We start from the raw sequence: 25,401 nt of genomic DNA, 5'->3' as shown, positions 1-25,401 counted from the left end.
TTTTCTGATATCCTTACAACAGTCAACAAGAAAAAAAAATCACGTATTAACATAAGGAAAGAGCTGCCAATTGAAAATCTGCTTTAGAAATTCTGCAAAACAAGTATCAGCAACCACTAACAAATTATTCGAAAGATTGACACTAACATTTGTATTTGAATGGTATATATTGCAAGGAAAAGGCTTTACATATAATTTGTAGTGTAATTTCACAAAAAAGTATAGCTTTTATAGGTGTAAAGGTAACATTGCTTTAAGAATTTATTTCGAATGAAAATATTAATTCTTTGTAATCAATAGATATTTGAGAATTTTGAAACACAGTTGGGAGTCAAATCCAGGCCAAGTTGGGACTGGCTTTGTTTTCCTCATAATCCTCTTCCACGTACTGGGAGGCACAACTCCTTGAAGCTCAGTTCCCTCAGCCTCTCCTCACAGGGCTGGTGCTCCTGCTCCCTGACCAGCTTGGTAGCTCTCCGCTGAACTCACACATATTGATTAAAATCTCTCTTGTCCTGGGAGGCCAAAAACTGGACCCAGTGCTCTAGATACAGTCCAGTGAGTGCCGAGTAGGGGCAAACAATCACTCCCCTCAATCTCCTGGCTCTGCTGCTCTTATTTTTTTAATTAATTAATTAATCTTAAAATGCCATTGGCCTTCTCAGCTGCCAGCTCATGCTGGCTCATGTTGAGCTTCCTCTCTGCCAAGACCACCAGGGCCTTCTCAGTAGGCTCCCCAGCCAGGCCATCCCATGGTACATCATCACAAGGGCATCTTTCTTCCCAAATGCAGGTCTTTGCATTTGTCCTTGCTGAATTGCATATGGTGCCTGCTGGCCACTCCTGTCTGAAGTGATGTGAACAGTGATTAGAAACCTCACGCCATTCAGGTCTAGCTCAGGAGTATGGGGAAAAGGGCAATCCCAAATTTGACTTTTCCAATAAACAAACAAGCAAGCAAAGAAATGCTCTAAACGCTGTTCTGAGTTTCATTCTGTGGAGTTACCAGAACTCCTGATATTATACACCAACAGAAGCTGCGAAGACAAAATAAAAAAAAAAACCAACAAAACAAATCTCATTTTCCCCATACGTACTCTCTTGTTATATTCTCTTGCTATTAAAAAAAGTTAAAACAACATCCAGAAGATTTTACACGAAGCTACTATCCAGGCATTTTTCTCCCCGACATTACGTCCTTTATAACATAACTTGCCCATGGAATTAAAAAAAAACCAAACCCGAAAGACTAGAAACTTCTCATCCTATTGCCTGTACCATCAGCATCTTCTGCAACATGAACACTGACAGGATAACACATTATCAGAATGCAAGGTTACATACTTAAGGCTTTGGATGTCACTTTTCCATTCCACTTCTTGGTGAGCCAATATGGATTTCAAATCCTGAGTCTCTTCTGCTATTAACTGTGACTCCTCCTTTTCACTTTCCAATTTCCTTACTTCTCTCCAGACAGCTGTATACCGATTTTTTTCATGTTCTATGATCTGTTCATATTCAAGAAGGATGTTTTGAATTTTCAACAAAATAGCAGAACCTATTTTGAGATAGAAAAGACACAAATCTGCACATACGTACAAATACTTTCCAATGTATAAATTATTTAAGGCTTTGCTGTATCGGGTGTCGGTGGCAAGGTTTTGGTAGTGGGAAGACTGCAGGTAGGTCTCTGTGGGGAGGTCTCTGTGAGAACAGGCCAGGCGTTGCCCTGTGCTGGACACAGCCAGTTCCAACGGACCCCCTGCAGGGCATAGCTGAATCTCTTTGCCACGCTGGTGGCACCTCAGGGAAAATATATTTCGGGAAGGGCAAAAATGCCATGCAGGCAGAGGAGAAGAGGAAAAGAATGTGAAAAACAGCCCTGTGAACACCCAGGTCAGTGAAGAAGGAAGGGGAGGAGGTGCTCCAGGTGCTGGAGCAGAGATTCCCCTGCAGCCCATAGAGACACCATGGTGGAACAGGTATTTCCCTGCAGCCCCTGGAGAGGACCATGCTGGAGCAGATATCCACAATGCAGCACTGTGGAGGATTCCATGCCAGAGCAGGTGGATATTTCCTGAAGGACCTGCGGCCCATGGAGAGCCCAGGCTGGAGCAGATTTTCCCTGAAGGACTGCAGCCCCTGGAAGGACTCACACTGGAGCAGGGGAAAAGTGTGAGGAAGAAGGAGCAGCAGAGGGAAACTGCTATGTCCTGACTGCAGACCCTAGCCTCCCTGTGCTGCTTGGGGAGGGGTAGGGGAGTCGGGAGTGAGGGAATGAAGTTGAGCTTGAGAAGGGGGCCGTGGAGAGGTGTTCTTTTAATTTTTTTTGTCTTGGTTTCTCATTATCCAAATCTATTTTAATTGATAATGAATTAAGTTAAGTTTACTGGAGTATGTTTTGTCTGTTACAGTAACTGGTAAGTGATAGCCCTGCCTTTATATTGATCCTCGAGCTTTTTCCATCCTACTTCGTCCTGTTGAGGAGGGGCAGTGAGAGAGCAGCTGGGTGGGAGTTTGGCCTTTAGCCAAGGTTAACCCTTGCCTAACAAAATTTTAGCATAGTTTAATAGACGTATTAAGTGACGCTTATATTTATATAATGCTACGTGTATATATGCAAGCATTTTATGACACTTGATTTTATATATATATACACATATATCTTCAAGCAAAGCCGTTATTTTGCTGCACTCTTTGTCGTTAGCTATTGGGTGGATATAAAGAGGAAAAAGGAGATCTTGCTAACTTCTGATGACTGCATTAGAAGGAGCTGAACTGTACTTTGCAAGAACCCGCTTCTCCAGCTCTGACTAGACAGAGAACCAATGATAAAGTAAGGCATGTTTGCTGACAATGCAGGCAGACATCTAAGGTTAGGTGAGATAATGTAACATCTTTTGAGGGGGATCTCTAATCATAAAGAAATACTAGATCAAAATATAAAACTTAAATAGCTAGGAGTGCCTATAAAGAAATCATGTTTTAAAAGAGGAACTTGTAACAGTGGAAGACAAAGTGACTTGAAAACATACCCGTACAATCCACACTGAGCTGTTCTAGAAGCAACATAGCCTCTTTGTAGGTTGAAGTTGGTAATTTGACATCCTCTGAAGTTGTGTCAGATGAGTGAGTTAAATCAAGGTCATCAGTTACATCCATTTGTATGCCGACCTACAAACAATACAGTATTTTCTGTATACAACTATACAGTATTACAGATCACTACAAATGCATGAATGATTCATTCTGTCATTCACAGCCCATAGATTTGTCTCAAACATGATAAAGTTGCATACTAGCAGCATTTTGTGCATCTGGTTGATCACTACATAAACACTGTTTCCATCTAAGTGATTAAAAGCTGATACAAACTATTTATCAAGAAACTAATTTTACAGTACCTTGTTCTTTTCACTCCCTGTTTTTGCTGCAGGTCTGGAAAACAGAAATGTATTTCAGTACTGGAATGCTTATATTGCATTATGAACAATACCTAAAGTTGCTCTGAAAACCTCATTTCAGAAGTGAATTAAGCTAAAATTTAATATAAGAATTTTGCTAGATGTAGTTGAAGACTGAAAAAAAATTGTGTACTATTACGTCTATTGGAAGGCTATTTTTCCGACAAGATATTAGGCAAATAGTTGAAATAAATGTTCTCTGCACTTCACTCAAAATGATAGGAATCTTCTAGCTACAGATAGGTAGATATACAAATATACAGTTTTGTGCATTCCCTGTTTAATGCTAGAGGTTTAGCTCTCTACAGTATTGAGAACCCTCCTCTTGCAGGTCAAAGAACCATAATTTTGGATTCTCTAGTATACTGGGTCTGGCTGGGATGGAGTTAATTTTCTTCACGTAGTGCTGTGTGTTAGATTTCTGACCAAAACAGTGTTGATAACACACCAATGTTCTAGCTGTTGCTGAACAGTGCTTGTACAGTGCCAACACCTTCTGTTTCTCACTTTGCCTCCCACACAAGTAAGTTTGGGGCGGGCAAGAAGTTGGGAGGGGACACAGCTGGGGGGGGAGGGAGGGGGCAGGAGGGAAAGGGCAGAAAAAACTGAGATACCTGCAGTGAAAGAGTAATTTTGCTCTTTTATAAGTCTCTCCTCTCCCTTTTAAAAAATATAAAATACATATATTTATGCACATGCTCAGGTAATTCAGAATTTGTGCACATCTGACCTTATGATTAACTTGGCTAGTATGTTCAAAGCACTCTCAGCAAAAAGAAAGTGTTTTTGAACACAAAAGACCATCAGGTAGTGTTGTCACAAAGAACAAGAATCATTGTACACATCAGGTTTACAAAACTTACCTTTAGCTTTCAGGTCAATTTGTACCATTAAGAAAGTTTTAATTATAACATTCCTTATATTCAGTACCTTCCTTCATCTTGAGACGTTTCACTGAAAGTGCTATCATCCAGTACTTGAAAATGATTCCCCCTGGAAGAGCTCATGTGCTGATTAGCCTTCTGCTTTGAAGTCTGTCTTTTATTTTTCTTCGCAACTTTGGCATTCAGGGCAAATTTACTACATTAAACAGAAAGAAAAAAGTAAATCACCAATTGAGTATCTTTATATAAAATATTTCTATGAAACAGACATACTTAAGATGATGTCCAGAAATGACTGAGATGAAAAATGTATATATGACAAAACACAGACTTGACTCCAAAGATCATGGAAGATACCCAAGTATTTAAAAAACCTTCCCCTAGGAACGAGGGAGAAACATGGAATCTGAGCTAGATTCAGGTAAGCTGGAACATATCTGATATCCTCATTAGAGGAAGTATCTAGATTGGAGATTCCTTTGAAGGACAGACAGGAAAAAACTCCTGCTTAGGGTTACATAAAAACATCTGTGCCTTCTTCAAACTTTTGAGATTGGTTTGGTAATATCTTTTCCCTTTTCCTGACAAAGAGCATCTGAACTTGAAAAGGAAAACACCAACTGCATGGAGATCACTGAAACCACCTAGAAAAGGGAGAAAGCAAAGTAAACGCAAGTTCCTACTTTTCTTTTCTGGATAACCATTTCCTACAAAAATAACTTTTTTCCAGTCTTCAACTCTAGTTTTGAAGACGTGTTTAGCCTCAGTATTGACAAGGAAATCCACAGGAATTTGGTTTCTCTCCTTTTTTTTTTTTTTTTTTTTTTTCTCAAAGAGGACAATAAATTTGAACTTCCATTATGAGCTCAGTTTTTTCTAAAATAAAAAAAAATTTTGATAATTGAAAATTCTTGAAAATTTTGAGAAACAGTGGACTACTCAGTCCATTTAGCACTGAGGAAACTACTTCAACTACTACAATATCAGAAAACCTGAAAAATACTGAAGTAGTACTACAAATAAGAATTAGAGATTATTTCCTTAGTTTACCTTTTCATTGGCATTTTAATCAATTTTGATCTCTTCTCAGATGCAAAATTCTTTTTGTCTTTTTCTTCTATAGTGTTTTCCTTCTCCATTTTCAAACAGTCATTCTTCCTCAGAGTAAGCTTTTGTTTCATTTGCTGATTAGTAACGCTGCCTGCTGGTGTATTTAGTTTATCAAGATCTTCCTGTTCTGCCACCGCCTGCATTTCGAAACATCTTTGTTTGCTTTTTTCCTTCTCAACCTACAAAAAGAAAGTTAAGCCTCATATATTTCTCTGTATTTCTAGAAGAGAGAAACACCTTATCCAAGATCGAATAATTCAGGCTTTACCTCTGAAAACATGTAAAATGAAAAAAAAAATTTAATTCAAATAGAGAAGCATTTTCACAAAATTACACTACAAAGTGTACCAAGTAATTGAAAGTATTTTGAATTCACCTATGATGAAAGAAAAACATAGCCCTTATAAAGAAAACAAGAGTGTATCTTAAAACATGAACAACAAAAAAGTGAAAGCGTTACTGATGGACAAAGAGTTAGAAGGACTGCACAACGTTAGTTGTAAAAACACAGCGGGGGGGGGAATCAAATGGAAGTGCGTGGGGCTACTGCTTCCTTAATGCGGGGGACAGGATGTTGGGGGGGGGGAAGAGATCCCAAACCCACAAGCAGAATTGGTTTCACAGCAAATGAATTTTAGTGAAGGGCAATGAAGACACACCATGCAGAAATCACAGCAAATTAATAGATTAGTCAAGACCCTGTTCAGAAGCTATTTTCATTCTTTGATTCAGAATCAGAACTGATGTAACTGTGTGCATTTCTTTTTATGGCAACGAAGTGGTAACTACTTACACTGGGACTGAGTGCCACCTATTGTTAAACTGGAACAATAATGCATTTTGTGTTTTCCAAAAACCTTCTAATCACATAATGGGGAAAAAGACAACTCTCCACTGCTCTCTTTATTAATAAGTAATGTATTTCCATTAAAACAAACCCAATTTGCACAAAGCATCTTCCCTTAATGATGAATAGCTAAAGTGAACAGGACCATTGATATGGAGAAAGACTAAAGAATAAGGAGTAGCAGGTGAACTTCTACCTCTTTTTGCAGCTGTACCTTCTCTTTCTCCAAAGCCAGGAATACTATTTGCAGCATTCCTACCTTACTCTTAAATCTTTCCATATCTTGTTTTAGTTCTTCATCAAGATTCCTTTTCGGCATGCCACATGATTGCTGAGCATTTGCAAAAAGACTCTCAATTTCTCTTTCTCCTATTTTATTATTGTCTACAAGGCAGTCCCTGGGAACATCATCATTAAATCCAGAGTCTTTTCCAAGTTTCCTTTCTGTTACAAAAAGTGCATTTTCATCACTTGTAGAAACAGGTCTTATTTTAGGAAGAATATTAGAAACGTCATCCAAAATACTTGTTTTTAAGCTATGTCTCAGGGAGTATTCAGGACTTCCCTCTGCATTTCTATTACTTCCATTTTCATTCTCTTCCATTTCCATAGTAGGCATTTTCTTTTCTGCTCCTTTTGCCAGAGGCAGCTTTGTATTATCTGTATCGTTTGTGCTATCTTCTTCATCTGTACTCCAGGTATCTTCCACGTTTGCATTTAAGTTATTTTGATCAGGAAGGACACCAAGACTTGGAATTACAATTTCCATTTTGGGTTCTTTTCCACCTAGCATAAGTTTAATATCTCCAAATTCACCTTTACTTTCTAACTTATTACTTGATTCTGTCGCATGAGATGAAACAACACGGGAACTCTTCAATTCTTCACTGAAGGCATCTTCTGACATTTCTTCCACAAGGGAAGTAGTTTTCCCAGTTTCATTAATTTCACCAAACAGCTGCTTCAGCTCTGCTGTAATGTTTTTAAAATTTGTTTTCAATTCCCTTTTCTCATTTTCAACCCACATTCTTTCATATCTTTCTTCCCAAGGTTTTGGACTTAACTGCTTGGCAGCACTGTGCGATTCCTCATTTTCTGCTAGGGCTTCCTGATGTGAAATTTCTGCTTTGTCAGTCTGATTTTCATGTGCTGTTTTTTCTATCAAGTTGGTAGTTTCTAAAATATATTTATCCTTAAGTAAACAGGTACAGACAGAAAGATTACCAAGAAAAAGGAAGTTACAGTTAATCTAGGTAATTTCTGTTACAAACTCATCCTATCATATAACAGAAATAATAGAAATAAGACATTTTGAAAGCAGTTGTTTATAATAAAAACCAAGGGATACTAAATTAAAGGTTCACCGAATCATCATTTTCTTAAAAATAGAGGGACTTACTTGAGAGAAAACAGTTTTTCTTGCATTAGATTTGTCTGGACATTAGGGTTGCTTTTACCTTTTAGCCTGCCTGCTTTCTGTACCTGGTGGCATTTGTCACAAAGCAATGTATTTTTTCACATTTTATTGCTTTAATACCATTTTTCATTACAACTGCCTACTTTTTCCCCACTCTCCACCCTCCATCGTTCTCTGGTCTGGTATTTTACCCCGCCAGCTGAGCTAATACAATGTAAATGAACATGACAAGCTTTTACTGTCCCCCACAAGGAGAACTGGCTAAGTTAGGACTATTTCTTCACCCAAGACGGAGAAATATTAAATTCCGTTCCAAGCTCCAAAGAAAAGCATTTATTAGGGAAACCTGTCCATTCCTTCCCTTATCCCAAAAATCAGGAACCCAATCTTGTATGAAAAGCGTACCATGCCTCAACCCCACCCACCCAGTCTCCTCACGGCCCTGACCCCGTGCTCTGCTCCTCAACAGTTCTGACTGCTCCTGTCATGTGTCACACTCCTCCCAACATGCTCCCTCCCCTCATGCCTCCTTAGTTCATGGTCCTTTTTAAATAGGGCCTGCAGCACTGGTGTCCCAATGGGCTAAGACCATCCAGCTCCTCACTGCCTTTTCTCGTTAGCCAGGCCCTTTTCTCCCTCTGCAAAAATTCCTCCTTTCAGAACAGAGAAAGAGCACCTCAGCCAGCCACCATCTGTCTCAGCCTCTCCATTCCCAAGTTCATTGCTCAACTACTACCATCTCTCAATAGGCTTAAGTTCTGCACTCTGCCTGTTAAAATTAAGCACGTCCCTCTTTCATGGTGCCTGGGCGTGGGGTGGAAATAATTTGCCCCACTGTCTCTTGAGGTGTTACAGAAGACTCCAGATCCCTCTGTCCAGCCCTGTCCTTTACGCCCAACACAAACAGGATGCCTACCTTATTCCCCTCTAGAAAGTCCTCTGGAAAAAACCCTTTTCAAACACTTATTAACATGCCCAAACTAGGGTTATATTTTGCAGAGGCACGGAAAGCATCAGGAAGGTCACCAAATTTAAATTTTTTTTTTGTTTCACCTTTCTCTTACAAAGGGGAAGACCAGGTGTGTTTAATCAAACAGATCAGCAGATTACAGACAAACCTCCCTCTTCACTTGAATGTGCATTTTGCATAGGGCAAAAAATGCATTTGACTGCACTGTTTCTTGACACCGCACAAAAGGAAAAACACTGGTCAAAATTTAAGCAAGCCAGCTGGAAATAAATCAGTATAACAGCAAGTATCCAACATAATGACAAGGATTTTACCCACCATAAGAAGATTGTATCCACCTTTACTTCAGACTATAATACAACCTTCTACCTACATGACTCTCCCTTGAGCATTATTCACTGACTGCTAAGTCTTCTTTACCTTAGTGTTTATACACAGTTTACCAATTCAGACCCTAATTCAAAATATTTGGTTTTACATTACCTGCATCCCATAGTTTTCAATGGCATCCTTGATGTCTTCTTTTTCAGCTGATGATGACATATGAAAGATAGATCCTGAGGACTCACCTACAGTGAAAACCACATATTTTTATAACCAGCATGACTTCATACTACTTATTTACATCCAGAGTGCATCTTGAATCATCATATTTGTGAGAGAAATCTTAACACAAAATAATACATACCCTCAAATTTGCAAACTCCTACAGAGAAAATTATCATAATACAGATGTAAGATGCATCTGTGTGAATTCCTTGCTTCCAGAGCATTTTACTTTTTAATGTATAAGGGAAATTTGCTGAAAATCACTATAAATGGTCACAAATAAACCATTCCTGTTTCTTAAGGGAGGAGGTGGGGGGAGAGAGAGATGACACGCTGTGTGCCATGCAGTCACTAGCTACATTCCTCCAGCAATTTTAATTTCCCTACGTGTTGTGCACAGAAAATCACGACCAACAAAATCACAGGCTTGAAATCTTTAAGGCCCCAGCTTTACTCCATGCATGAAACAAATCTGTCTCTAGACATGGATTTGGACCGAGTATTTCAAATTGCTGCCTCATCTGTTGCAGAAGCCGCCGATGGAACACTGAATGAGAGACAGGCTTGTGAAATGTTGAGAAACAACCCATGAGATCCAAACGTTTCGCTTGTACCGTTGAAAACTGGATTCCACCCTTTCCTCTCTCAGAATTTCTAAGTAATATTGGACAGATCACGAACTCCTCAGAAGCAGTCACTCAGTCTGGGCTCCCCATTATGGGGTGCCTACCTTGAATCTCTCTTACATCCTGAGAACTGGACTCCAAATAGTCCCACATACAACTCAGAAGCAGCAACTCATTGTCATTGTTTGCGTGAAAGGCACACTGAACGCTTTGAAGTATCAAGTATTCAGAAAGAAACAAGTTCCAGCAGCTCAAGTGTGGCATCCAAAAACAGAGATGGAGGCTTTTCACCTTAATCACTCTGCACCTCCTTTCCTGCTCTGTAATTCTATGGTTTCCATGCAATAGCCTTTCTATACACAAAGCCTCACTGCTAAAGAGGAACACAATATTCTATTCTTCCTACAAGAAAAAGTGAGCAAGACAGGGAGAAAACAGGTATCATCATAAACATACAAAAGGGTCCGGTATTAACAAGTCACATGGACAAGCTCACTTCTGGCATTTTCTGCTTTAGGTGACTCCTTTTGCAAGCTTTCATTTCTTGAAGGGGATTACATCGGATACAAGATTAGAGCTACAACTCTCATGTCTGAATTGAGAACCTAAGCTCCTCAGTCAGTCATACAGGTCTCCAGAGGTCGATTCTAACCTCATATTACATAGTGTGAAATAACAACCTTCTCCTCCCACCTCAATCACCGGTGGATGCAGTTTCCTAAATCTTTTGTAAATTTCTTTTTTGGCTATTTTAGCACAAGGCATTTCCCAACACACATTAGTCATTAGTGGGTTGACAGCACTAATTTCACAGGGTTTTTATGATGACCTGTTGATGACTATGACGCATTTCAGACAGTCTGATGAGTATTAAACATAATAATAACAACAATAATTGATTATCTAAGGATAGTGTTCTATAAGGAAAACAGGCATTTTTCGCTTTTACTTCTTGTTCAAGATCACAGAGTAGGTTTAGCCTTTACTGATGCTTGTAGATATCCCAATACCAAGCTGTTTGCTGGTGCAGATGAAGGCTCCAACCAGCATTAGAAATAGAGGACAGATGTGCTGGTGGTCAAGGAACATTTGTAGATAGCACCATAGAAGGTACTGTAGACAGTGTCATAAATTACCAATACCAAGATGCTTAGAATAAGTAAATGCTTAGCTCCTATACAAATAACCTCCATAATTTGGAGTTCAACATCCTCCTGTCCTCCAATAGTTATGCATAGTTTTTGTAGATGGGTCCTTGTCCCTCTTACTAGAATTGTAATGGGGCTGGATAATTTGAACCAGCAAGTCCCTCCCTCACTGAGCATACAGTTCTGGAGTGCCAACTGGAAGGGGTGGCCAGAAGCACTGGAGCCTGATGAAATCCAAGACAAGTATCTGCACAGACGTCGCGCTGATTTGTAACATCCTTTCAGAAAACAAAAGGAAAATAACTCATGAGAGCAAAATAACTCAAGAGAGCAGAACTGGGCACAGTCAGGCACCCAGTACATGGGTAATTTGCACATAAGCCTCTTAGGTGGTAACAGTATCTCCTAGAAAGAAGAGTCTAAACACACCAGTGTGCTCGGAGTTTCTGCCCCTCCTAGAAGCCTCTCCATCCCAAGCACGGCAGGCGGTGGTCAGTCTCTCAGACAGATAGGGCTGCTCCTACATGGTTTCCATAAAGGTATGCTTACAAGATTTCTTCCATCACTTCATCAGTGTTCATTCAGGTCACAAACTGCAACGTGCATGCAGCTTCCCACCATACAACCTGCTATGTGTGATCACTCCCACCATGTAACATGGGCACCGCAATTTTGCTTAAAAGATAGACTAAGTATTTTGTGGATGCAGGAGAGCTGTGACACCTTTTCTGAAGAATACTGCACAACACAGACTGAACAAGCTTTTCTGGTTGACTGTATCTGCCTGAAAGCTGGATAAAAGCCGACCTGTCAGCACCCAGAGTTTTGTACTGACCTTCTAAATATGCAATTCCCATTCTCTGTTCAGGGTATGTAGGTTTCTTAATGTTTTGGATTCTGTTTCAGAGTCCAGACACTTTAAAATTAGGTGCCATAATGCTATAATCAAAAGCAATCCGAACTCCTATTGAGTCTTATCTATCATGGTCAACAGTAAAATTTTCAGCAACAACTATTTGAGTCTGAAGTCTTGGTCTTTAGATAAGATTTTAGGCTCTTTGGAGCCCATAAGATTTCTTTTCCATAGGGTTTAATCAATCTTGAAATTTCTGTACGATGGGCACAGAACAAGGAAAAAGGTGGGAAAGATGAAAGGCAACAATGTTCTTTCATCTCTAAAATTCCAGTTCTCATAGTGTCAGTAACTCTAAGCCACTGGAAAAATAATTCAAAACCATATTCTCCCATTAGCTGCTGCAAGTAAAATTTCTTCTCTTCTTGGAGCAGTAATTAATGAGTGCGTTCTGTATTACTGGCTTCTGTTAACACTGTGAAAGAGGGATGACTCCTCATTGTCAAGACTTTCTCATTTTTAGCACAGGGAGAAATTTTTAGTTAAAACGCTGGTAGAACCCTAGTCTGAAGCTTCTGAAGAGCCTGCCATTTAAAAAAAAAAAAGTATATCAAAAACTCACAGAGTAAATTAAATTCCAGTATTTTTGCCAGTCATTTATTACTAGCATGTGTTTTTATTAATGGGTACCTGCAGTCCGGTTCGATGAATCTGGCTTTGTGCCTAACACATCAATACACAGAAATCCCTGTGCATACAAAAGATGCAAATCTTTTACTCTGCCTGTTCTCTAGCTAGCATTGATAGATGACTTTAGTGTTCTTTCCAGTTAGCCTTTACCTCTCCTCTCTCTTCTGAGATTTCCCTCCTCATGAATTGTCTTACATAATGACTTTTTGCAGATTATAGTGCAAAGCAGCTACTCTTCTATATAGAAAAAATGAGAACACCACTACTTAATTTTAACCCAAAATAGATTTTAAGAAGCTATTACTATGAGTCAGTAACAAAGCAAATAGAACGGGAAATTTAATCTCTCATTCAACATTTAATTGTGCAAGATACTGTACCTGTTTCCCAGATTTATGAAATAAACTTGTGAAGGGTGGCATTCAACCCTTTTAAAGTTAGAAATATTTGTGCCACAGGAATCATGATGCTTTGCTGAAGCAATCTAAAGTGCTTAAACCCAAATCAAAACATAAAAGTTTGAAAGAAATTTTCACACGTACTTCTTAACATCTGATCTTCAAGATAACACATGGGTAAAAAACCACATGACCTAAATCAATAAAGACACATAGAAAAAATAGCTGACATGAAACAAGCTATGAAAAGGCAATCTTTCCTTTCTGCATTTGTAATTTTATGACAAACTGGTACACTGTGGGGCTACATTTCACATTACTGTGTAATACAGACAAAACCAAAACTCATGTTTTAACTGAGCAACTTTTAACAATCCTCTATGCATCTTACAAAAACACTATCACTGCAAAATAAAGGGCAAAAGAGGACCTGTTACTGCTTACCCATTGTGAATACATGAGAGAGAGGAGGAGGAAAGAGATATTTTTTCTTAGAGAGAAATTTAATTTCTATTATTGTCAAAAGAACAATGGTACTTTTTTTTCCCCCCTAATACAAGGATGCCAAAGAACTTGGAACTATTTGTATTCCATACTTAGAAGGTACAGTAATTTAAAAAATTATTTCCAATTACCTGCTTCACTTACTGGCCTACATATCTGCTCACCTCTCTCTGGTTTATATTTCCACTAGCTGATTGTAGAAACTCTAAAACCAGAATGGGAAATTGTTTCTCATCTCATTAACAAATATGCAAATCAATAAATGTTAGAACAAAGAAACTAAAAAACCAATAAAGTCATATATCCTCTCTCCAATACATGGTGGACTAGCTAGCTGCTTCACTTACTGCCTTGTTTCCAGAGAAAAGAGAATTCCTGACAATATGCTGACACTGTAATTTCCTCCACCTTGTCTCTCTCTTCCCCATTTCCTTCCCCTACCTCTGAACCTGCCCCGGTCAGCTTCCATGAAACAAGAGGGGGAGGCCACAGAGAAATGTATTTGCTACATGTTTCGGAACAACTGCCAGACAGGTAGAGAAAAGCCAGGCAAGTAATAATTCCTGCTAAGTGCAGCTACAGCATGAGCCCAAGAACTACCCTTTCTGTCTCACCTGCAGCTCCCGGACAGCTTAGCTTCCAGATCCCTAGCCTGCAGTCAGCCACAGCACATGCTCAGAGAACCAGGAATATCAGGAAGGGTTTTTTTTGAGAAACTGGAAGGAAAGCAAACTTGAGGAATGCCTGAAAAGGGGAGATGACAGCAGGTATGGTAGAGGAAGCCTACCTCATGGAAGCGTATTTACAGTGTTGAATGGCAGACTACAGGAGGGAGCACACACATGCATAGAGGCATATTTCAGTAGACCTTCTGCTCCCAGAACACCTTGCTAGAACCATTAATTTAGTATTAGGAAAAAATTTGCAAGTACAATGTGTCTGTCCATAAAAGAACACTACAAGAAGACTGTTATGAATACCTTCAATATCCTCTCCATCTCCTAAACCAAATTCCTCCAACAGATCTGCAAAAGAAATAAGTCATATGCTTTATTAAATACTCCTATCCAGAAAGATTATGAAGCTAAACCCAGAACCACACGAAGTGAACACTACCTGATTTCTGCTGCCTTCTTTTAGGAGAAGTTTCATTCATTTTCAAAACGGGTTCAGGAGTCTTCAGCTATGAAAGACACAATCCAATGATAAAAAAAAAAACAAATTAAAAATAACCACATATTATTTAATGAGCAGAACAAGTAGTCAGTCTGACATGAACCAATACTTACCTGGAAATTGTTGGGTTTCTCCAAAAAGCCTAGAGGTGAAAAATGTTTTGGGAAGTGTTATTTTATTTAATTGAGGGTATCTTTTACTCCATTCAACACCAGTAGTTTCTACAACTAAGTATTAGTTGCAAGCATTATTTCATCGAGAGTACAATACCTAACATTCAATTTACCTCATAATACACCATACAAGAAATGGACAATGTGCACCATTGTGCACTTTGGATTTAAAAAATAATAATCACAGAACTAGGACAATTCATGTGAAGCAATAAGGTCATGCTCGTTAACAGAACGAGATCAAAATATTTAGTCCTTTTGAGGAGCTGAATCCTGCTTTCTAAAAGGATTGTTTCAAAAGCCAAAGCTGGTCTGCTGTAATGAATAATCATAATACAGTCCAACAGCACTATGACTATGATTATCCTACAAGTGTTTAATGTTGAGCAGTATTTTCCTTTCCATTGATGGGACAGAGAAAGCATGGGTGCAGACACAGAAACCTCATAGCTGTGTCATTCAGTGAGGTAAAAATCAAGCTAGTTCTCAACAGATTTTTCTGGTTTAGCTTGCAAGGAAACAAAAGAAACAAATGTTGTTTGACTGTAATCTCCATTTATAGCATAGTTCCAAATACTTTTTTCTTTTTTTTTTTTTTATTTTTTTTGTCCAAACCCATACAATCTACTGGCCCACCTATATTTCTCAAATCCTCTGCTTTAGTTATCTTACAGTTGTCCCATCATGAAAGAAGTATATGAAATATTACTAAGAATGGCTCACCAGCAAAATTTTTATATTTAAAAAAAAAATCATTAAAAACCAAACAGTATTTGATTTCAGTAAACTTGGTGGTCTAGCAGTATGGAAATACCTTAAAAAGATTACTATAATCACCTTTTACCCCCTTTTCACACCAATTTTAAACTTATCTTAGTAGAATCATACAAAGCGGACTTTCATGACAACTACTCAATAAGCAGGTTTACAAGCTCCCAGGAGCTTGTAAAGTTTTACTTCCAGCTTACTAAACTAAAACAGTATTAGCTTCTTCAGCTACTCTACTGCACATATACTACAAGCAGGACTGACAAACCATTTGTTAAAGGAGAAATCCTTCAGAAAAGAATTCTGTCCCAATAGCAAAACTTCCCTACCATCCTATGCTCAAGATGCTAAGAGACAGTGTCACAAACTACAGGCAGAAACCCTTAGCAATAAAACCTTAACTTTTAGCCACATTTTAGCTCCTAGGCAAAGCACAACAGAAAGCTATCAAAAATTAAGCTTGGAAAAAAAAATGCTTAGCCAGATCACAGCTTTCTTCTGCTGCATTATCATCCAAGAATGTTTGAATTTTCAGACACGTCAGTCCTAAACCACATACACTTTCATCACTATGCAACAAGAACCTGAATCCAAAAAAATAGAAACACGTCCAAAGAACACACATAATGCAAACAAGACAACTTCCTTTACAAACTGGCCAGCAAGTGCTGTGATAGCTTGTGTTAATTAAGAAATACTAAGCACTTCATTGCTACAGCACACACTCACATTGTAACAGCATTCCTAAGACAGACACTGACAAAAGTTCACTTTAGCCTATAAATGCTTACAGACAAACATTTAGTCCACCATGAAGTTACCATTGTCGCATTCCCCTGAAACAATCTGTGAGCATGCTCCATGTCTGTCTGCAGCTGGGAGCAACACACCGGACGATACTTTTCTCAGACTTTCAGAATCCGTCTGTGTAATCTAAAACACATGCATGAGAATTGGTACAAATGCATTTTCAACTCATTTCTATGTAAACAGCTCCTGCTAAGCCAACTTGCATAGCATGGTTTATCAAGTATATTAGAGATACAAAACCTTTGATAAGACCCTTGGAAAGGACACGTTGAGACACAGTATATTGGAAAAATCACAGCAGTTGGGTATGTTTTCAGATATTAGGCAAAAAACCTCCCAAGTCATCTAAACTATTCTCTCAGGTTGATAAACCTTGACAGATTGGACAGCCACAAAAGAGCATTAACATGGTAACTCAAGATGTGGGTTGTGAACCAATAACTGCAGTTCTGCGGGGATCCAACATTTGTACTGAACTTGTACCTGACATTTAAGTTCGTGCTTATGTTCCCTAGGCATGTATCCTGCAGTGGTGAGTGGACACATCACTGTTCCCAATGGCAAGGGCGATTTGGGTTGAACAAAGACCAGCAAGACAAAGCTTACAGAAACAAAGGCTAACAACAACAAAAAAATTTAGGTTTGTATTTTTAAGAAGGGGGTGGGGAAGAGTTCATTTTTCCTCACAAGAAAAGCCAGAGGGGGTTAGCTACAGACTCCGGTCATTTTCTTCTAGCCCATTACCACAGACAAAGAACTAAAAGGGCAAACACAGCCAGCATGTGTGGTATCTCTGTTGAACATGACTTTCAAAAAAGGGCTGAAGTATACCTACAAAAGGTAGAGAGGATCTATTCAGAAGCAGCTAACCGTCTAGGTTGTAGACCCTAAGGGCAACTACAGACCAGTTGAGCAGAATAGAGCTGTATGATGAAAAAGCAACAATCCTTCCAGCCCCTGTGAAAAGCTCAGAGTATTTTAAGCAGCAAGAAACTTCACTGCTTCAATACTGTAATAGAAACCAAACTCAAAGGCCAGTTGCTATGAGACCCAAGTCGCCAGCTTGACCTAACTTCATCCCAATCCTAACTGAACAGCTGGCCTAGAGCAGAAGTATTTCAAGGGCCCCCAGTTAAAAAACATACAGCAGAAGCAGAGGAAATAAGCCTCATCAACAGTAGGGCCCAAGTCAAAAGCAAGCTCTCAAGTGCTTCCAGATCTTACTCCTACCCTCCCCACACTCTGGTGGGAACCTCCATGTCCTTCACAGAAAGTACCTCAGAATCCCAGGGAGATTCAGCATCTTCCTCTTCCTCTGCTCCCACCGCTGGCAGGGCACCTACAAACGAGGTAAGAAGTGAGACGCTGAGTGTTTATATTTCACTCTGCTTTTCCCCATCAGTCAAGCCCTGCATCCAAAAGATGCGCAGTGGTTCTATTGCTGAGGACAAACTAAGAAGTGAGTGTTATTCAAGGGTTTCTTCACACCCAGCCACATCATGGTATTTCCTTTACATTGCCACCTCCTCTTGCCTCCTTTCCAGCAGAAGATGGCTATGCACAACAGCAAACACAGCTACAAGCAACACAACACACGTTTAGGTAACATTCAGGAAGAGACTCCGACACACTGCAGCCCTGTGGTACACAGAGTTTAGGTCACCTGCCCTCCAGCCTACAGCTCCAGAATTTGGCATTTACTACCACTTTCCACTGTACAGGAGGTACCATAGAAACACTATCCAAAACATCCTCACGCTAACATCACTAAAATCACCAAGAAACAATGCTCCTTTTGTAGTGCTACCAGGAAAGGTCTTCCTTGACAGAGTTGTTAACCTGCGCTTTCCCAGAAGCTAGACACCCAAGCATTGCCCTTTAAAAACAGAGTAGAGGCCCAAAGCTTAAACACTCACCCCAAACACACAAAAGCCATTTCTGTCTCAGGTGGTTAACATCCAAGTCTCTTCTCTACCAGACAAACACAAGGCTCAGTCTCAGTGGGTTTCTGGCCAGATGAGACTATCTTCATTTCTCTGTTTTAATTAGGTAAAACTGATTCAGGATTCACTCGTGTGGAGACATACACACAGAGAAGGGGGAAGGAGCTGGAGAGGAGGGAGGGCAGTGAGGGCACCCACCCCAGAAGAGGGCAACTGCTGGTTCCAGCCTGGGCTCTGATTACTTACACTATACCAAACTCATGCTTACAGTAAAATGCATAGAGACAGAAGAGCATGTATAGGCACAACACTTGAACACAGCAGGTTCTGCCAGGCCCCCTGTGTCAGCAGCTACACATGCTCTGGTAACATCCACCACACCAAGCTACTCTCTGAAGACAGACAATGGAAACAGTGCCTTCTCCTCCTGCTCTAAGACCCGAGGTGAGTACCAAAGTGCTCAGCTCTGACCGAGCTGGTAATGCTTTCAACCACACACAAGTGTGGCACTGGAGAGACCTTCTACTTTTTAAAACTGGACTGGAATGAGGCACTGGAACAGAACAGCTACCTCTCAGCTTGACTCAAATCTTTCCCAGGCTTCAGCCAAGAGCAATCACAGCTTTTCGATCCAACAGTACAGCCCAGAAAGGGGAATACTACTGTCACACCCAAGACACTCCGGTCCTCCTCCTCTTTTTCATCTGCGCATTTTGGTCAGACCGCTTCAGGGAGAACACAGCAATAAAAGCAAGAATGGCCCTTGCTTCATATAGCATCGTTTGGAATCCAACACCACAATTTCAGTTCTTCAGGAATGAATGAAAAGGAACAAAAGCTGCTTTTCTTCTCTGCCAAGGCCCACTAGGATTCACAGGCAAGGGAAAAATTTGCTATCTCAGAAGTCAATCACCATTCTAGTTTATGTACTGTGCATTAATATTTATAGAGGAGAACTGGGATCAGAACTCATTTCTCTCACCAGCATTGTCTTTTGAAGCATTGTGGACTTGATGACTATCATTACAAATAGAATTTTTCACACCCTCAACAACTGCAGTTTGTAGCTCTTCACCGGTGTCTTCCTTCTCCTGCTCTTCCTCCTCTTCTTCCCATTCAGGTGATTCTTCCTAAAAGAGATTGACCAAAACAGCTGGAAAAAACAGAAACAAGCATCTTCACCATCCATCAACAACTTGAAAAATACTTTTCTTGTGCAAGACAAAAGGGAAACTTTGTTGAGCTTTGTTTTACCAGGCATTCAGTTTTTCCACAGGAATCTGTATGGGTAGACAGCAATGCCTATTGTTATAAGTCTCACCCCTGGTTCTGCAAAGCCCCTGAGAAGCACTTCCTCATGTCAGTCTAACTCTAGCTTCATTTAAGTTACATCCTCCTTTTGCCCTACTTTGCTCCAAGGAAAATCACTAGCTTCCTGCTCTCACTCTTACTCAAAGTTCTTTGTTTCCTCACTTTCAGCCATCACACCATGAATTTTATTAAATCTTCACAGATAAAATCTGTACACACAACTGAGAAAAATCTAATTGATTCCAGAAAAAGTCTACTGCCTATTCTTTTTCCTGCAAAACCACTGTAATCAATAGAAAAAAATCATTGAAAATACTGCCTGATGATATTCTTACACCTAAGAAACTGCTTTGGCTAGGAGGAAGATATTTTCTAATATGAAAAAAGGATGATCAAAAGATGGATATATGTGAAGAATAAGTATTAACAGAAATCCAGTTTACCATTTGTTTCTTACCTATAATACCCTTAGAAAAAACCCTTTTGATTGAATCATTCCTATATACTTACTTTGGTGCTTGAGTGAAATGCTGCTCTTAAATTTTCTTCACGCCTATTTAAGCACAAGTTTTTGCCTTCTTGTTTCAGTGCTTCACAGACTTTATCATCTACTTCTTCATATTGCTCTTCTTCAGTATCTTCATTATCCACGTGTTCAAGAACGACAGAGTTCGGTCTTTGACTTTCAAGCCTCGGGTTTTTTGCTGCTGACCAAGAATTATTACCACTTTCAAAGCCATCACTGAAGCTTGACTTTTTCTCCTTAAGACAACTATCTGAGAGACGCTGAGGTATCTCTTCTTGAATTTCAGAGTCTGCAAAACAGGAGTCAGCATTTCTGTGAAACTTCTCCTGAATCATGCTTTTCCTGTTCCAGCTTTCTTGTGTATCTTGCAAATTATTTAGATTTTGAAAGACAGCTTGTTTTGGTACTGACTTGCAAGATACTTCATTATTCATTCTCTTTGGTGACATGGCAGTTATATTTTCTTGCAACCTTTCATAACACCCAGCTATAAAAGACACAGGAGTATCAACAGATTCCTCCACTTTTTCATCAAGTTCTTTACCTCTTTTATGATCACCATCACAGACATCTCCAGTTCCACACTGAGCTTCCCCTTCATACTTAGTGTTACTAAAATACACCAATTTCTGATTAATTTCCCCTTTAGGTTCTGTTTTCTCCCCCTGCTTCTCCTCCAGTATGTCATTAGACTGAGTTTCTTCATCTTCCAGATCTTCCTCCTCCTTTTCATCTTGAGTAAGATCTTCATCCTCCTCCTCTTCTTCCTCTTCCTCCTCATAATCTGCATCGTCATCTCCATTGTCATTTTCATCATCATCTTCCTCCTCCTCCTCCAATTCTTCTTCCTCCAGGTTGCTTGCATCTGAGACATCTTGATTCAACTTTTCTCCACGTTCTCCTTTGTTCACGTTTGCATCTGATGGGGTTCTTTGTTTGAGGCTTTTCTTTGGTGACTTAGGACTCCCAATTCTAGAACCATCACCATCGTCTTAAAGCACAAGAAAAATGCATGTGAACAAAAGGAGTTATGCAAATAGCAATACGTATGTTACCAGATTAATGCACAGGAGAGGACTCATCTGGGAATGTCTGGAAAAGGAGTCAGGTAAGGGACGGGCAGGATGAAGGAAGGCCTTGACCAGGGACAAAGGCTTCGGAGGGGATTAATATCTTCATTTTCATGATAAGACTTTTTTTTTTTTTTCTGGAATGACTAAGTGCTGTGTTTTCAAAATGCTACTTCTCATTTACGATAGCAAAAAAACAAAACAAACAAACTACTTAACAAGTCTACTTTTATATATCAGTATATCATGCAATCTTTGCCAAATAGCTTACTGTTTTTCCTGAACTGCCGGGAAGCATTCATTAACAGTGTCAAGTTTGGCTTCTGCAGCTTCTGTAAATAAAGATTTATTTAAGCAAAAACATTTTTTTTAAACAGTAACAACAACAAATCCTTTGTTCACATCAAATCTTGAACAGTAAATATAATCAGGCTGTCTTTTTGATAGTGCTCAGGTGATGGCTCCATCCTATAGTTGTAACTACACAAACACTCCCCACATATGCAATTCAGTGAGTATTTTACCCCAAAACACTGTGCAGGCACTCTTCTGCAAATTGTTTCCAAAACTATGCTGACGTGCATAACAGTTCTCAAAAATCTGCTTTTTAATATTTGTAATACTTAAGTAAAATTCAGCTATATTTAAGATTGCAGTTTCAGAATGCTTACTTGCAAACGTGCACAACGCAAGTAGCTGTTAAGATCCCTAAACTTAATGCATTAATTAGTCCCTGCAAATACACTTACCAAAATATCCCTAACATTTCAAAATCATGCCAGAAAAATGCATCATTTCTATTTAAATCAGTGCAAGAAAATTAAATCATGTTAAAACTAAACATGCTTGAATCTCCAGCATTACAGAGTGGGTTTAACTACCACACTCAGGTTCCTTATTACTGCAGAATCCCAGTGCAACAGAACAGATGCTCCAGACACCACTGCAGAAGTTGATGACCCTTCAGAACATTAGTAAAAACAGTAGGCGCGAGAGCTTGCAGCTGACAAAAAGAATACTACCCGAGCATTCAAAAAAGAGGGAAAACATGCAATGTGAGATTACATGCAAGATCTCATAGAAGAAAAAAAGAGGACCCATTTGAGTAACTCATCCACTGAGTGCTCCTGAGGAAGCTGACGGGGAGGAAAGGAGAACTAGGTGATGAAGGATTTCAGTAGATCTTGATAAATAAATGCCCTTTTTCTTTATCAGTTAGGATTCTATCACTGAATTTACAGGAAACAATAACAATGTTTGGAGAAGAACAGAATAGGTTATAATAGTAACTTATAAGCTTTTAGGGTCTGCAAATCTGACTCAAATGAACAAGAACAAATAAAACAATGTGGTGGTTTATCTCATCCCCTATTGCTCTTTTGCCCCAAACCACAAATCTACTGCATGCTCTGCCACAGCTACAGGTCTTTTAGGAAAAACTCACAGGAGAAGAAAGGCTGGCAGGCCAGAGACTGCTTCTAAGGAGAAAACAATATTGGCTGGAACTGCAGTTTCTTTCAATCCCAGAGAAAACTTGCCTTCAAGTCACTTATTTTTACAGGATATTTTTCCTGTAAATGCACCATACCTTGGGGGCAAAATCGAGTTCTTCTTCCTCAGAAGTGTGCCAACTGTCATCACTCCCCTCTTTCTCAGAGCTTCTTAAAAAGCAAAGCAAAATGAGTAGTGTGTCTCTCAAATCATTCCTCAGGTAAGGGTTAGGCATTTTTAAAGTCTCACCTTATTGAGTCTCCTTGGGAGAAGTCATCTATTGCTGTTCAAACATTAATTGACATGTTGAAATTAGATTTGGCATGCTAAAAATTAACCAGTACATATAAACATTTAACATGGACAACTCTACAGGTCATAGCAGAATGAAACTTTGTGTTGAATTGACTAGCCAAGACAGCATGAATGAATGCATTTCAAAAACAACTGCTTTTCCAAGCCAAACTGAAAAAAAAGAAAACAGAAAAGACCAGAGTTGTATCTCCTTTGGACCCTTATACCTAGAAGTTTAAGAAACATCTCTAAACTAAAAGAAAAAAAAAAAAAAAAAGCATAGTGTGAATATGCTATGTTAGTAAAGAGTTAACAAAACGGTGGTGATTTAGCAAGACAGTAAGTAAATGAACCTCCAAAGTACTCATATTACACACATGAATACACATCACATACAGAGATTTTACTATTTTATGTAACATTATGTATAACATTATGCTATATACTACACTCTCTGCTGCTCTACCCAGTTATAGGTTATTCTGAAAAGGTAAAGAAAATCAAAAAGCATAATCAAGATCTAAAGCTTATCCTCAGGTAGGAGAATCACCAGAAGTTCTCCACTGCACCGAAAAGGGTATTCAACAGACAAAAGGGGCATAACCAGGGCATTCTATACTACACCCCAAGCTTTCATCAGTGTTATAAAGGCAACTTGGCCATAGGATCATAGGATAAATCAGGTCGAAGGGACCTCAGGAAGTCTCTTAGCCAACCGCCTCAAAGCAGGCTCAGCTAAGAGGTCAGATGAGGTTGCTTAAGGCTTTATCCAGTCTGGTCTTGAACACCTCCAAGGAGGGAGACTGTACAACCTCTACGTTTTACTGCCCTTATCATGGTGAAGCTTCTCACATCCACTCAGAAACTCTGTTTGCCTTTATGCCTCTTGTATCTCTGCCTCCTGTCATGCACCACTGGGAAGCACCTGGCTGTGTCTTCTCCTCATATGTACTGGAAGCTGCTGCTAGGTCCCCTTCAAAGTCGCCTCTTCTCCAGGCTGAACAAGCCCACTTTCCTCAGCCTCTCCTCAAAGGGGAAGTACTCCTGCCCCTGCCAGGTTTGATGGCCCTCCACTGAACTTGCTCACTGTTGAAAGACCAATCTCTCTTGCACTGGTGGCTCAAAATTATACCCAGGCAGCTGGACACAATCCAGTGAGTGCCAAGTAGGGGCGGACAATCACTTTCCTCAGTCTCTTGGCTATGCTGCTCTAATCTGAACTCTACAAACCCAGCTGGAAGAGCGCTAAAACCTCTCAACTATCAACAACTAAGATGAAATAAAAGGGCTCTTCAATTCCCCAGACAGAAGGGAAAAAACAAACCGATATAACCTCCACACAATAGCTATTTCAGCATTCCTCAAGCTCTCAATGACTAATTCTTGTTAACTATCGTAACAAAATGAAGTTGCTTATAAACAGGGATAGATGACCTTCCATAAAGTCACATGATGACAACCAAACCGAGGTCTTGGACAAAATCATTAGAGGGAAAAGAAAACAAAGGCATACCATGCCTGAAGACATCACTTTTACTACCAGTAAACCACAAAGGAGCATGGAAATTTTGTCTGTCCTAAAGACAGGGTTTATGTGGGCACTTTGATGAGTACATCTCTTGACCTGAAGAGGGCTTTCAGACAATGAAATAGAGTACACATGTTCAGTGCAGACATGTTGTGTCGACAAAACTTAGAGGCTGAAACTTCCAGTGTGAGGACAAGCTAAAACAGTTCAAATACCAAACACAGTCTCTGATTTTTAATGTTTCCTATTACAAACACATAATATTTAAAAATATTGATTAGTTTTATATACCACAGTTTTCTGTTAACTCACTCAGTACCCACAGTCTAATCTACCTGTTAACCTCTCAAGCTGAATGAAAACCTGTCTCTCAGAACTGGGTAGATAGAGTAGAGCACTCAGTTATAAACTCTTGACAGGTGACTTCAGTTATATTTTCAATTAGTGCAGTTTTAATTAATTAAACCAACTGAGTAAGTAAGCTGAACTTTAGCTTTCAATGTATCAGTTATCTGAACTTTTGCTTTCAAATGGAAACTTTAAGCAATGATCAAAACCAGGTCCTACTGTCCTTTAGAAGGCAACAGAGGAAGTCCATGAGCTAGCTTTCAGACAGACCTTGACGCCCTACCATAGAAATGGGATCTAGAAAAGCAGCCTTTGGGGATTGCTTGTTTCCACTTTAATTGAAGTCCATTTCCATTTTGGAGCAACAGAAGAACATATTTTTTTGAAAAATTATTTACTATAACTAATGACACAAAGCAAACACTCAATTCAATAATACAGGACTCATGCAAAACATGCAAACAAATAAAAAGCGCCCAAAGCCTGCTGACAAATCTAATTTA

General features: G+C 39.4%; 1 protein-coding gene across 10 annotated transcripts in view; it reads right to left on the bottom strand.

Annotated features, from left to right (window-relative positions):
- Positions 1–25,401, bottom strand: part of ANKRD26 (ankyrin repeat domain 26) — a 63,505-nt gene that overhangs the window by 27,453 nt on the left and 10,651 nt on the right. For 4 of the 10 annotated variants that reach the window (XR_015706280.1, XM_087764412.1, XM_087764414.1 and 1 more), the window contains 17 exons: positions 22,978–23,011; positions 22,826–22,898; positions 21,509–21,569; positions 20,152–21,158; positions 19,313–19,460; positions 17,665–17,726; positions 16,399–16,510; positions 14,750–14,778; positions 14,577–14,643; positions 14,441–14,485; positions 9,176–9,261; positions 6,502–7,497; positions 5,399–5,637; positions 4,395–4,544; positions 3,405–3,438; positions 3,036–3,174; positions 1,345–1,558 (listed from right to left, as the gene is read on the bottom strand). Coding sequence is in view for 9 of the 10 variants with exons in the window: in XM_087764412.1 (XP_087620538.1) it covers positions 1,345–1,558; positions 3,036–3,174; positions 3,405–3,438; positions 4,395–4,544; positions 5,399–5,637; positions 6,502–7,497; positions 9,176–9,261; positions 14,441–14,485; positions 14,577–14,643; positions 14,750–14,778; positions 16,399–16,510; positions 17,665–17,726; positions 19,313–19,460; positions 20,152–21,158; positions 21,509–21,569; positions 22,826–22,898; positions 22,978–23,011 (3,496 nt within the window). In the remaining variant the exon portion in view is untranslated. The remainder of the gene's footprint in view (positions 1–1,344; positions 1,559–3,035; positions 3,175–3,404; positions 3,439–4,394; positions 4,545–5,398; positions 5,638–6,501; positions 7,498–9,175; positions 9,262–14,440; positions 14,486–14,576; positions 14,644–14,749; positions 14,779–16,398; positions 16,511–17,664; positions 17,727–19,312; positions 19,461–20,151; positions 21,159–21,508; positions 21,570–22,825; positions 22,899–22,977; positions 23,012–25,401) is intronic. The other 6 variants (XM_087764413.1, XM_087764415.1, XM_087764419.1 and 3 more) reach the window with 4 other exon arrangements.

The sequence above is a fragment of the Nipponia nippon genome, unplaced genomic scaffold (assembly GCF_047370975.1).
Source record: "Nipponia nippon isolate SJK-2023a ecotype South Korea unplaced genomic scaffold, ASM4737097v1 scaffold_3, whole genome shotgun sequence".
Taxonomy (NCBI): Eukaryota; Metazoa; Chordata; class Aves; order Pelecaniformes; family Threskiornithidae; genus Nipponia; species Nipponia nippon.
The sequence above is the reverse complement of the archived record's forward strand: the minus strand, read 5'-3'. Positions and strand labels throughout refer to the sequence as shown.